Below are 14,309 nucleotides of genomic sequence, written 5' to 3'. Positions count from 1 at the left end.
CGAGTGACTGTGGTAAATTTTAAAAGTTGCAGCAATGTTGACGTGATACATCTAGATATCGTGTATGAAATACATTCTTTGGAACATGAAAGTCGCACAGGTAACGTTCCGACTACCCCCTCAAAGTTATGACCTCAAGAAACTGGTGTCGTTTTGAGATAATAAGCTTTACTAATAAAGCTTACAGATGTTTGCTTCAGCTTTATGGTATAAACGAAAGACGTTACATGCCTGCTTCTAGTTTAGTCCATGATCATGGGCGTATATATATATATATATATATATATATATATATATATATATATATATATTTTTTTTTTTTTTTTTTTTTTTTTTTTTTTTTTTTTTTTTTTCACGGGCACTTCGATCGTTGCTTCGCGAAGCCCCTGTCGTGATACAATAATTAAAGCGACGGCCTATATAGCGTAACTGTGGCATATAGGCCCTACATGTTGTCGGTGCAAATTTCTCGAGCAGTCAGAAACGGGCTGTCAGAGCGTTCTCACATTTCAAATGTCTACTGGTGGAAATCTGACGGGATATTTCGATATTATTTTCCGGTAGATGCCGCGGATCGCGGACTTTGCCCTAAAATTTAGCCAGAGCTAGGAGGTTCGTACTGCAGTTAGTATTGATTCTCTCTCTCTCTCTCTCTCTCTCTCTCTCTCTCGCTCTCTCTCTCTCCTCTCTCTCTCTCTCTCTCGCTCTCTCTCTCTCTCTCTCTCTCTCTCTCTCTCTCTCTCTCTCTCTCTCTCTCTCTCTCTCAAACTGCCCACGGCAAAACGATTTTCCCATTCGCGCGGATCAACAAGGCTGGCAAATAACTGAGTACAGTTCTTGACAGGGCAAAGAAAGTTTTCTGCCGCTTTTCTCCGGGCCAGTTCCACAAAAACGAGAGAGAGAGAGAGAGAGAGAGAGAGAGAGAGAGAGAGAGATGTGTCACGTGACCAACCTACATAAATTCTCTATGGAGCATTGGAAGAAAGCTCCCGGATGAATCATATAAATAAGTCGAGATGCTTCTGGAGTGCGTGTAATTTGAGCCGCGACCGTAACGGGCGGTGACAAGGGCGGTGCATTTGTACTCTATGGGCGTGTGCATATAGACTTATTAGTAAAATGCCAAAATAGCACACTTTGTCAAATGACAAATTTCCCTTTAAGGTAGTATCCGCTTCAATTATGGGACGTAACCTTAACAACTCAAACTTTCCTCGATCGAACGTTCACTGCATACTCGTACAAAATCGAGAATAAAAGTCAGGGGATCATCTGCAAAGTTTGGTACAACTCTACAAGAGAAACAATAATACCTAAGATTCACAGATATTTGAATTTCAAAATGGCCGCCATCTCTGTGTTAACTCTTGAGGAAAAATGAAATTTCTTGATTTCTTTCTCCAATAGCGTTTACGTGAGTCCAGAAAAGAATAAAAGTAAATATTTGAGAGTCCGAATATCTGTCTCCGAGGCGATTTTTCTCCATAGAGTTAACACAGGGATGGCGGCCATATTGAATTTCAAATATCTGTAAATTTTGGGTGATTTATTTCTCTAGTACCAAAATTTGCACGGTGACCCCCCCCCCGATTTTTATTCTTGATTTTGAAAGAGAATGGCTGAAAGATCCTTTAAGGAAAGTTTGAGCAAAATTTTAAGTCTTTCACTTTTGAGGTGCATAGTACCTTAGGCCTAATTGACACTTCAAACTACCACACCGCAGAGTGCAGCGTTCTGCTCCTCACTCGGGCTCAAGAGCGATCTCAACTGAACTCATGAAGGATCCGGACTTCACAAAGCTTTGGTTTTCACTTTGCAACTTGTCATGAAATTTCCGTCAGAGAGTTAAGTGATATTTTTAACATGTGTAAAATTATAGGAAATTACAAAGTATTTCCATATACACATCCGGCGCTTATTTACATTTGGCACAACCTAATTTACACATCATTGACGGCAGACGCACCCTCCCGATTCTGATAATGAACTGTTCCTAGAATACGAGACGCCGAGCGAGTGTCAACGCTAGACATGATGGTACGCCCAAGCCTGCGGATTTTACCTCAAATTTTTGCTGATTTCCTGAACATGTGTTCCCGCGGAGCTATGGTGGTGTCGTTTCTTGTATTCACCAGTTGTTTTGCTTTCACTTTGGGAGGTAAGTAGCTGCTCTTTCGATGTCAGACTCAGAGAGATCGCAAGGATCAATGTTTTACATCCAGACGACCCAGCCCCATCCACCAGCTCCAGCTGATCAGCAACTGCAGCAGAAATTTTGAGTCGAAAATTCGACGACGATAATTCATTGCCGTTCTGTCTATTCCAAAACATTACAGTTTTGGAAGGGGATGGCATCGCACGTTTTGAAACAGCGGACATAAAATTGAAATTCTGTCCGGGCGAACTATCAGTACAAACGACACGAACGTCAGGCTGAAGAAGTTCAGTTCTTATGCTCAGCAAAAATGACCGCCAAGATTTCATCACCGAAACGTTGAGAACGCTGAGTTTTCTTGTGAATGGAACTTATTCCTTTCAGGCGAGGAAAGAAAAGTGTAACAATTGTGTTGCCTGAGAACGCATCATTTTGGCCAAAAAAGTTACAATATTCTGAGTAATTTTGTGAATGATACATAGATGTACAAGACAACGGACGTTCGGATTTCGTCCCATTCTGCATTCACAAGTGTAGGGCCGAGCCGGCCAGGACCTTCACCCGCGGGTTGGGTGTTGACTTGGAAAGTATTGTATATCAAAAAGTTCAGCCGGTTCGTAAATTTGTTTATATAAAGACCATTCAACAATGGAGTTTGATAAGATGTGCAGGGCCATGGTGGAAAATGTAAACACAATCAGAAGTCATTGTATTGTGTAAATCGTGGCACTACGTAGATTAATACCACTCCCAAAGTTTTTAGTTTGCTGTAACCAGGAACCATATCTGTCAAGTCAAAAAGCATTTAGCAAGACTTGCGTTTTGCCAAAGCTGCAGTCTGCATCGATGTTGCGAGTTTGTTTTGTATTGTATCACTCGTTCAACAGGTTTAGTTTTAATGTTGATATATTTTTAGATAGTGGTAATTTGGAGGAAGAGCTAGCTTACATCATCGATGACATATTTAATTTATGTTACTCCCATTAAGAGAACTGCACTCGCTTTTCCTTTACTGTGCTCTTGCCAAAGTTTCAAACTAGTGAAAACGCTGAAGTTTTACCAAAATCAGGCTGTTAAATGGATCAAGGTAGTATGCGTCTCAAAAGGGAAAGACTTAAACTTTTGCTCAAACTTTCCTCCATGAAACTTTTAACCGATGAAGAATAAAAATCGTTGGTTGCTGTGCTAGGTTTGGTACTGGAGAAATAATTACCTAACATTCAAAATGGCTGCCACCCTATGGTAACACTATTGCAAAAATAAATATAAAACTTTAAAAAAGTTTTGAAAAACAGCTCATCTTTTTTACTCTGGAGTAGAACGATTGAACTCTACTGGTTAGGAAGAATGAAGACGAGATAAATCATTGAACAGATAATAACTTCTTAACTATTTACACTACCATGCCAAACTTTATTAAACAGAGAGTCGCTAGTGTACCTGTAATCATGGCAACAGTCTAGGTAACATGTGACTTGAATTGCAAACATGGTTGAAGAAATGCCCCATGCTGTTTTCTATACTAGTTCTGCATGTACCACTGCAGATGTTTATAACACAGATCCCAAGGACAGCACTGCACTGGTTCATGTTCATACAGCTAGCCTGACTGTGTTGTATCTGGCAGTCATATTGTCATTCATGGCCAGCTAGGTTAATGTTAATAGGGTTAATGTTTTGAACTCGTGTCAAGTCTAGGGTTTGAACCAATATTGGATGATCTACTACCAGTATTTAGAGTTTGACTCTGAGCTTTCTTACGATAACTCCACTGTTATGCCAAGTTTTGCTGTTTGTAAAAAAATCTGTTATAATTTTTTGGCCAACTTTTTTAGCAGCTGTAAGTTGTAAATTCAAACTTTCCTCTTAAACTTTCCCCTTTAGGTGTGAGTTCTTTTAGAAATTTTCAAAACGACATCTGCACTTATCGCATGAATCAGTGAATTCTGCAGTGGGATTCCAAACCAGAGTATTGTAGATTTGATGTCTATATCTGATCAATGATGTAGACACACTATTTTGTTTGCCCAGAGTCAGACATGTTTTATTTAAGCATCGGTTTATAATATCAGAGCTGGTCTGTGATCATGTATGGCTAGACTTTTGCTGGCCCTTATCCCAGTAAGGCCTGGCTGTTATCATCCAAGTTCAACTATTTAAATGATTGAGGTCAGAGATCGTAGGCACTGTTACCTTGGTAACTGCAATGGCCTCGATGAGCTAGACTCTGATTTCAGATAATCAAGTGCAGACCAAATGTAGTCGTCAAGGAGGACCATTTTGATTTAGCCTTGGCTAGGTCCTATAGGTGGATTTTGTGTTTATAATACATCTTACATACTTCTAATACAAAGTGAGACAAAAATAAGAGAAGAATTCTTACTTTTAAAATCAAAATATCACCGAAGAGAATTTAGCGAGTGAATGGCCAAAAGTGTAGCCAACGGTATTGGCTTTGAAATCCAGTATTCTGATGTGACCTAAAATCTGGCCCAATTCAGCCGCCTTGCTACAGCGTAGTCTGTTAGCATGGATTTATTGCAAGTCGGTGAAGACCAATGCAGTTGTTTTGGAGTACAAACATAACATAAATTCCTTTTCCAGTGCTTTATATCGTTTGACTCAGCAATTTCCTCCACCAAGAATCAGACCAAGTACAGCCATAATGCTGGAAAAGAAAACATAAAAAAAAAATTAATCTAACTTTTTTATCATACCTGTGAACAAAAAATTTCTTCAGTGTTTTTAAGCATAGAATAGTCAGCAAATATAAAAAGTTATGTAATTTTGTTCATATTTTATTTCAAAAGTCTTGTAGAACTTTTGTATCAGCAATATGTGTGAATCTGTTTCATATTACAGTTCATATAAGATATTGTTGAAAGTAAATTAAGCAATAGCATTGAGAAATAACAATGGCTGTACCTCACACATGTACGTACAGTGAAGAAAATTTTTTTAGCGACGCATAATTTTAAACTTATACCACACATTCAAAGATATGTTCCTACGTTAATGTGGTATTCACAGCATTTCTAAAAAACAGGCATTCTTCCAAAGATAACGGTACACTAACTCTACACCCTACAGTTGATAGGTGTTTGTGTCTGGCATAGAAAAGTTATTTGGTGGAATCTGTCTTTTTTCTCCTTCATTGCAAGTGCTTCTGTCCATCTTCTGTGTGCACACTGTTTGTGTCATTTACGTTTCAGCCGTCAATGTCTTGGTAAACAGCGTATGTCATGCAGACATAGGTCGTCTTTCTGAAACTTTATCCTTCAACTCCGGCTCCAAAGAATTCCTGCCATCATAACAGTTATTGATAATTGATAAATAAATGCATCAGACTTCATATGTATGAAGGTAATCAAATGACGAGGAGTGTTTGTTAGCAGTTGCCACAGGCGAGTCACTTTGGCTGCGACGTATGATAACAAATTCCAATCTTTGTATTTGTATTTGTATAAGACTACCCCTTAACCCTTTGAAGTGCCATAATTGTTCCCACCAAAATTTTAGTGAAACATTTTTACCAATTTTTTTATGAATTTTTCTGTAAGTTTTTGAAAATTTTGGACCAAATGGACATAATATTTCATTGGCTAGTCTTTTTATCAAAATTTTGACAAAAATCTGAAAAAATTGACTGGCATATATTTCCTAAAGGCGACAAAAATTGACTTCGGTGCTCAGAGGGTTAATGAAAAAGTAGGGCCCTTCTCAAAAGTACTGAGTCTGAAAAGCAAAATAATTTACTCTCAGACTATCTATCACTTGATGGCTTCATATGTATTCTTAAGCCGTCAGTTGCCTTCCAGAAATGTATGCTTAAGCCGATGTACTTCAAAAGATTATTCTGAAGCCACTGTCACATTGTAAAACTTAACTAAATGTAGATACTATTACTTTTATATTGAAGATGAAGAGCATACACCAAAGAGTAAAGTCAAGTCTCTTCCATGAAAAAGTTAGTGTCCTTTCACAAAAGTAAGGACTTTCAAATAATAAAAAGCAAAATAATTCACAGTGTCCATTAACTGATGATGATTATTGTATAAAGGTATTCCGACTGACTATCAAAATGCAAAACCTGATAAAATACAGATAGATGTATTCTGATATTAGAAATGAAGAACCTACAGTTCATACTGGTACTAAATTTCACACTTTTCTCTGATTTTGTACAAATTTTCAAAATGTATTTTCATGTGAGTCACTTGTACTTCCTCTGTCCAAATTACAGAAAACTTCTAAACAGATATTAACCCTTTAAGTGCTGTAAATTTTCCCGCCAAAATATTTGTACAAAATTTTTACTAATTTTTCAATAAAATTTTTGTAATTTTGTTGACAATTTTGGACCAAATGGACATTACTTTCATTGGCGACAGTTTTGATCAAAATTTCGGAAAAAATCTGAAAAAAAATTGTCTGGGTTACATTTTATGAAGGCAGCAAAAATTAACTTAGGCATTCAAAGAGTTAATGTTCTTCTACAAGTATGGAAGAGAGAAACTGTGTCACATTCAGTTTACAAAAGATGAGATACCCCATCACCATACCTCTCAGTGAACAGGTCCATGCACCATCCCCTCTGATAATAATGGATTCATCCAAAGTCTGGTGTTCATGGGGTCATACATGGTGAGGTCAGAGAAAATTTTTCATTTGAAACACATTCACTTTGCCCATTTTGCAATGGTGATGTATGAGATGCTGACCCGATGTGAACTTCTTTGGTCAAAATAATTAAATCTGTGTGTTTTGGATTTACGACAACAGCTGCCCGGTAACTGTATCTCTTGACTAACTGCTCCAGTAGCTCATCCTCCACCACTAAAAAGTACTCAAGAATTTGGTGTGCCTCTTAAACTTTGGTAAGGTTTTCAACACAGAGTGAATTAGCCTTGCCACAGAGTCAGATTTCAGAGAGATGAATCCAAAGTCACTGGTAGGGTGTAGTGTTAGGTCAGTGTCATATTATTATTTGAGATAGGCGCAAAACACTCTATATCATATGGTATGGATGTACCGGTAGAATTTCCAATGTAGCATAAAAAAAGACAGCACTTCAAGTTATGAAGATGACATTTCCCATCATAGCCTAGTAATCATAGACAGTAACATATGGTTCTGAATAAAGTTGTGTTCGACATAAATAAAGCCAAGATGTGATTGGTTTGTTGCTCATCGCAGGCTTTTGAAAAAAAATTAATGTGGTGACATGGATTTTTGTTGTAGTGTTGTTTGTTTGTTTGTTTGTTTGTAGAGTTCACAAGATTTGAGGAAAAATAACAAGAAATGATGATTATGAATAGCAAGATGATAAGATGACAACTTCACGTAAATTTATACTTTTGTTCACAGCTCTGAGACGTAGTGTAGTGCGCTTTTAAGAAATAAATAATAATAATAATAATAATAATAATAATAATAATAATAATGATATTGTTCATACCTGCACGTGTACCTGTAGTTCAAAATTTTCATGAATTTTCCAGCAATTTCTTTGATAATTAACACTTTAGCTCATCTGTGTTGTCATCTCAGAAATGTTCACTCTTTATCACAGAAATAGACAATCATCAGAAAGTTCAAGGAGATATACATACATTGACATTGCCTTGACATTGTATCTTATCAGGCTATAAATTGTATACTATTTATTTTAGAAGTGCTGTTTGAAGTTGATTCAATGTCACTTTAACATAACATAGTAATAATGAGATTATTTTTCCCTCTTACAAGGAACACATGGTGAATGTATTCACGGCGTATAAGCCCTGCATGAAATGTTACTGTTAAAGAAATCGGAAAATCTCTCTGAGTTATTTAATTTTACAAACTCAAAGATGAAAAGTTTACTGCCTTACAACAATAGTATATGTACATTTATTCCGGCCTTTCATAATTGTTCTTATCATTTGACTTAAATCATGATTTTTCACTGGTGTCGTAGAATGATATTAATTACAAGGTAAAGCTGCACACCGGGGACAGATATTCAGAGTAAAACTCTACAAAATTCTCTTTGCCTACCACTTGTGGCGGCTCATTTGAGGTTGATGGAGTAAATAAAGTTTTTACTGGCTTATTTTTGTGAAAATCTCTAATTTTATTTTTCCTCCGCCTATGGGCTGAAAATTAAATTTGTTTTGCTTGCTGCGACTATATAACCAACTCAAAAATTGGTAGTCTGCCGGTAAACTTATAAAAGAGAAATAATACAGAGCTGTAGATGCTTGCAGCCATTTTATCGGCAGATGTATACGAGTATCAAAACTGTAGGTGACCCTCAATTCTTATTCTTGAATTTGAAAGACAATATTTGAAAGATTGCTTAGAAAAGAATGTGAAAAGTTTTAAATCTATTTTCAGGGCAGGAACAGCCTTTCTAGGACTACTACACCCAGGCAGCCATGTTGGATGACATTTTTGTGCTCTGTGTTTATCAGTTGTTTAGATAACATATACACAGACAGCCAACCATTCAGATTGTTACAAGATGCTGTAAACATTGAATACCCAGTGAATTGGAAATCTGAGATAAATTTGTTTAATTCTAGGTATGTTTATGAGGGCACCATTGAATGATGATCATCAAATGTGAAGTTGATGGTCATGGCCTCGGGTACTAAGACTCAAATTTCAGGCTATTGTGTAGGATTTCAATCAGTACGGCCGTCCTGTTTTGTTTTCAAGCCAAAACAGTTGAAAAAATTGAATACTGTGAAAAAGTTGGCATATGAAATATGGTTGATCAAAGATAACAAATAGATGGACAGTAATGGCTTGAAAAATATAAACTGTGCTGGTGACATTCAACTGGTTAATGTGACGGTATCAAGAAAATCTGTTCTGTCGAGTGATGGAGAATTTATCTCCACATACGCAATGGGCCAAGTGGATGCTGTGGAATTCCTGTGATGTTTCAAAGTTACTCATACTGCTGTCATATCATTTCTATTTTAAGGGCAAAGTCCATACTCCGCCATCACCGAGGGTATAAATTACTCCTGAAAAATGACGCCAGATTAATTTGCCCTTGGGGTCAAATGTCAACATAAGGAAGAAATCCACTGAGTACAAGTTCTGTGTAATCTTTTCAGAGGTGTGTGCCAAAAGTAGTATTTATCAAGTCGCATTGGTGAAATGTACCTTGAGAATAGATATTTGGACTCTCAGATCGTTATTGTTCTTTTCTATCTATCACTAATGTTGGGTACACAGGGATAGCAGCCATGTTGAATTTCATATCTTGGTAAATATAATTTGTTTCTCTAGTACCAAACTTTGCATGGTGATGTCTTATTTTTATCCTGATATTCTTAATTTGGTTTAGAGAATGGGGGATAGGTTCATTGAGGAACGTTTGAGCAAAAAGTTCATGTCTTTCACTTTTGAGGTGTGTACTGCCTTAATGAGGTTATGACCCATGATGACATCATCAGGGAGATTCCTTTCAAGATGAGTCACGCTGATTACGAATTTGCATAGTCCAGAGTGATGCATCATGGGAAAGAAAAAAATACGGTGTGGGTAGCAGAGAGGTATGCAAGACTAGATACATGAAGTTTGTCAGAATTAAACGTTACTGGAATGTTTTGATACGTTATATCAGCCTGCTAAAGATACCAGCCTGGGTAAACACTGAACTATACAGTACGTAGCATTTGCTATTACAGGGCCACTGGTAATTAGTTTAACCCTTTGAGTGCAAAAGTCAATTTTTGTTGCCTTTATACAAAAAAAACACCAGCAATTTCTTTCAGATCTAGACAATTTTTTTCTAATTTTTATCAAAATTTTGGTCAAAAAGTGTAGTCCATGGAAATTTATGACTATTGGTCTAAAATCTTGGAAAAAATGACAGAAAAATTCATAAAAATTGGTCAAATGTTACCCTGATATTTTTGGGGGAAAAATTACAGTGCTCAAAGGGTTCAAGCTGAGCTGAAAGATTTGCCAGTTATTAATGATATCATCATGAGTCAGTTTATGTTATCAGTTGTATATGCAGTTCAAATTTGAATGGTACACAAAATTGTATGTTCAATGGGTGATTAGGGTACTGAATTCATGTATACATGTGTGTGTACATTTAATTCATGTATACTTGTGTGTGTACATTTTAATTCATGTATATATGTGTGTGTACATTTATATTCATGTACCGGTATACATGTGTGTGTACATTTAATTCATGTATACATGTGTGTGTACATTTAATTCATGTATACATGTGTGTGTACATTTAATTCATGTATACTTGTGTGTGTACATTTTAATTCATGTATACATGTGTGTGTACATTTAACTTGATTCATATATGTGTGTGTAATCAGTTATGGGTAAAGACACTTAACACACTGGTTACACCGGGGAACGGTATCTGTGCTTGAAAAGTTTGATTTTTGGTGTCGTAACAAAGGGAAATGGGAAATCACTGGGAAAAATTTGGTTTTTGTTTTGTAAACAAAACCTTCACAATCCAATATTTTGTGGCTCCTAAATATTTCCAATTTTAGCCAACTAGATACTCTGAATTGCTTTTATCTGGTTAATAAACAATGAGACTAAAATATACATTGGATGAAACATGAGTAACATGGAACTATCCTGACTAGTATCATGGAAGTAAAATATTTAGTCACACACTGGGTCATCTTGTCACTGCTACTGGTAAATAAATCACCCTGAATCTCATCGAATATTTATCTTGTTCACATTGGCAACCCAACTGAAATTTGGGCCGACGCAAAATAATTGTCCTTTTGGGATTAATTTGGTCCGTGTCCACACCTAACAGTACCAGAATTAGGGCCGACGTAACTTTACCTCCTTTGTGACCTCTGACCTGTCAAAGTTCAAAATGGCGTATTTGAATATGGCACGCTGTTTCTACTGTTCATGATTTTCCTGTGTTTTTATGCACAAGAAGGGCAAATATGACTACCACTCACCCTTTTAATCATCGGAGAGACTTCACCATTTATTGGATGAGCATATGGTATATATAAGACGCGTTGGAGAAATAACCAGTGCGCGGCATTTTTGACATGCCTCTCTAGTCTATTAGGCCTACGTGCACTGTGGAATCGAATGACATGGTCTCGTTTGCGGAACAAAGGTTGGTGGGAAGTTCAGCGTACATGGGATGATATTAAAATGTAAAGACTGGATTGAAAACTTTCGATAGGTGTAACTTTAGTTTCAAACGTCGTTTGTTTTGTGCGAATAGGGTGACTAGTTTAACTTCGATCCATAGCGGAGGCCTGGTCAACTGGGACCAGGGCGACGTAACGTGTCCACACTGGCGATTTGCGTCGGACCAAATTTTGCGTCGGCCCTGAGTCGGCCCTGGACCCCCCCTTCTAACCGGGACCAAACTGAGTCGGCCCAGGGCCGACTCAGCGTGTCCACATTGGTTTTTTACGTCGGCCCAGGTCCTGGTCGGGACCTGGCCGACGCAAAGTCGTCAATCTGAACGTACAATCGATTGTCTGGATACAACAATAACAGACTTTTCCTGTTTATATTCACTCCCTAAAGAAAAAAACACCCCACTGGGATTTTGTTTTTCTTTCCACCATCCACCATCCTTGGACTGAAAAAAAAATACTGGAAATATAGCGGCAATAACTTATGGAGCTTAAGGTAGATTGGGCTTCAAACTTTAAAGATAAACTTATTGTCCAGACTTCCCACAATGAAACTTTCCCTTTTGAAATCATGAATAAAATTAAAAATCAGGGGTCACCAGGCAAAATTTGGTTTTACCCAACATTTACTGAAGCTTGAAATTCAAAATGGCTTCAAAATGATACCCCTCCCCCCACCACCACCACCCCCACAACCACAAGTGGTAGAATGCCTGTGTCCCCAATAAGGTGCAATTCTACTTTAATGAGGCTGAGCTAGAATACAAACTATGACTTTTGTCAAAACCATTTTCTAGCTGACCTCAGTATCATTGTATCTTCTTCCTCAGCTGATTCTAGCATTCACATGTACCGGTATGGTGGGTCACATACATTGTACCACTACACATGTAGTTTTTCAGAAACTGCACAAGATTCCAAAATAACATGGTAACTGTAGTAAATAACGGGAAAGGATGTAAATATTTTCCATTTGCTGAATGTAAACTGGTGCATGGTATGGCAATAGTGTATACATTTATCTGTATTGTGTCACTGGTACGGGGGTTTATTCAAAACAATCCAAAATTATGTAGTGATTGTAATCTGACCAGTATTAACATACTGGAAAGAAACAGTCTGTATTTAATAGGACAAACTGATCTGTACTTGGTCTACCTTTCAGATGCAGGAATCTCCAACTTTGGTATTTTTAACCACAATATATGTACCATGCAGTCCTTCATTTGCCTGATATTCTGCTTGGCATCCTGAATAGTTCTTTTACCAATTCCATTGAGTTTGGTTTCCGAGCACTGACTACCTAATCATAATTTGAAAAGCAAGCTTGCTAGTGAAGACATTAATTTGCTTGTGTGGATCGTTCTGTGAGAATGCTGTGACACTTTGTATAGGTGAGCTAGCTATTAACAGTAGACTGTGGAAAGCACAGTGTATACCTCAAAAAATATTGAAGAAGCTACATAATAAACAAGGGGCAAGTGAGGATTAGTGACAATATGACATAGCTGCACAGGCACATGTGAGCTGGGTAGTCTGCTTGATTGATCAATCGATCGATCCTCTTCTCGATCTATCAATCACGTGACTTTTTGCTCTGCCTCCACTGCAACCTAAAATAGGTATTTAGGTTGCAGTGGAGGGCAGATTGAGTAATGTGATCAACAGATTGGAGCAGTCACAATCAGACTACTCAACCCACATGCATCTGTGCATCTGTGCACATGTAGGAGCTGGTCTGGCCTGGTCATGCATTCAGTCACTGGTCACTGAATCCAGGGCTATTTTTCCAAGGAATGAAGACATTATATTGTTTACATAGGTGCACTTTAATTATTTGATAAGTGTCAAGGTTAATCTAGTCAATGTGTGGTTTGTAAATTGATTACTAGTGTTTGACTGATTAGGCACAGACTCTATACAAACACACAATGGTCAATTTGTGTACTTATTCATTATTATGTTTGGATAAGTAAACTAAACCTGGGTATCGGTTCTGTCCTTTCTGTTGTGTACAGAAGTGATTTCCAAATTGAAATCACGCCCACACACACACACACACACATTACACAGCAAACTGATGTAGAATTTGTACAGAATAATATTGTGAATATTGTGGTACTTCGGTGTAAGTGTACTATAACACTGGTCCTTTTATCACTTTGACTTGAAAATGAAGTTTGACTAGTGACAGTACTCAAGCTGTTACAGGACCTTTGCTGTCCTGGTGGCAATCCTCATAACCTGCAGTGTCCAAGGAAAATCCATGGGCTGGCAATTTTGACCAGAAAAGTCTTAAAATTCATTTCTCATAAATAAACTTGCTCCTGTGTGTTCATGACCATTAGTAGTTGAAAATATTGAAATACCTTCCAGTTCTAATGATATATTTGTGAACTCTTTGGATCAGGAATGAAATTCCTTTTAAATAATAACAGTCGGCACTGTGCCGACACATGTACTATGGATAGTTTACATGATCGACTTACAATTAAGTTACATGTGATCATATGATTATGATTCAAACACAAAGTGGAAGGCACTGAACCACTGTTTACTGAATTGGCCAATTAATGTCTGTTATATCGATAGTCTAGAATGGAGAAAGACTCCATGGCATGTACAATCTTGATGAGTAGACAAAAGAAAGCTGCTATATTTTGCAAACTTGACAACTAAAATAGTTCATCAGCTTCATCCCAAACAAATTTATAATCTATCTATCCAAGGAAAAGGATATCAAAGACTGACAACAGAAATTGCCAATGTGAATAAGAATTAATGCAAGAAGTGAGTACTGTAGCTTTACAGTGATAAAGCAGGCTACATAAAAGTTTTGTAGCTCCCTACAGTCACATTGACCGACACATTATGAGTGTAATCTTTGCCTGCCCCATTGGAGATTCTGACATTACTCAGGCACAGATTCCATGTCATGGCCTCCAGGCTACGCTGAATGATTTCCAAATTCTTCAGATACTTCTGCTGAAAGC

General features: G+C 37.3%; 1 protein-coding gene across 2 annotated transcripts in view; it reads left to right on the top strand.

Moving 5' to 3' along the window:
• The first annotated feature begins 1,985 nt into the window (after nucleotides 1-1,985).
• LOC139126997 (kin of IRRE-like protein 3) overlaps nucleotides 1,986-14,309 on the top strand; it is a 31,008-nt gene continuing 18,684 nt past the window's right edge. Inside the window, exon 1 of one of the 2 annotated variants that reach the window (XM_070692918.1) lies at nucleotides 1,986-2,158. In XM_070692918.1, coding sequence (XP_070549019.1) covers nucleotides 2,032-2,158 — 127 coding nt within the window. In that variant the 5' untranslated portion in view covers nucleotides 1,986-2,031. The remainder of the gene's footprint in view (nucleotides 2,159-14,309) is intronic. The other variant, XM_070692919.1, reaches the window with a different exon arrangement.

Source organism: Ptychodera flava, unplaced genomic scaffold (genome assembly GCF_041260155.1).
Source record: "Ptychodera flava strain L36383 unplaced genomic scaffold, AS_Pfla_20210202 Scaffold_28__1_contigs__length_4768798_pilon, whole genome shotgun sequence".
Taxonomy (NCBI): domain Eukaryota; kingdom Metazoa; phylum Hemichordata; class Enteropneusta; family Ptychoderidae; genus Ptychodera; species Ptychodera flava.
This window is presented reverse-complemented; position numbering and strand designations above follow the sequence as displayed.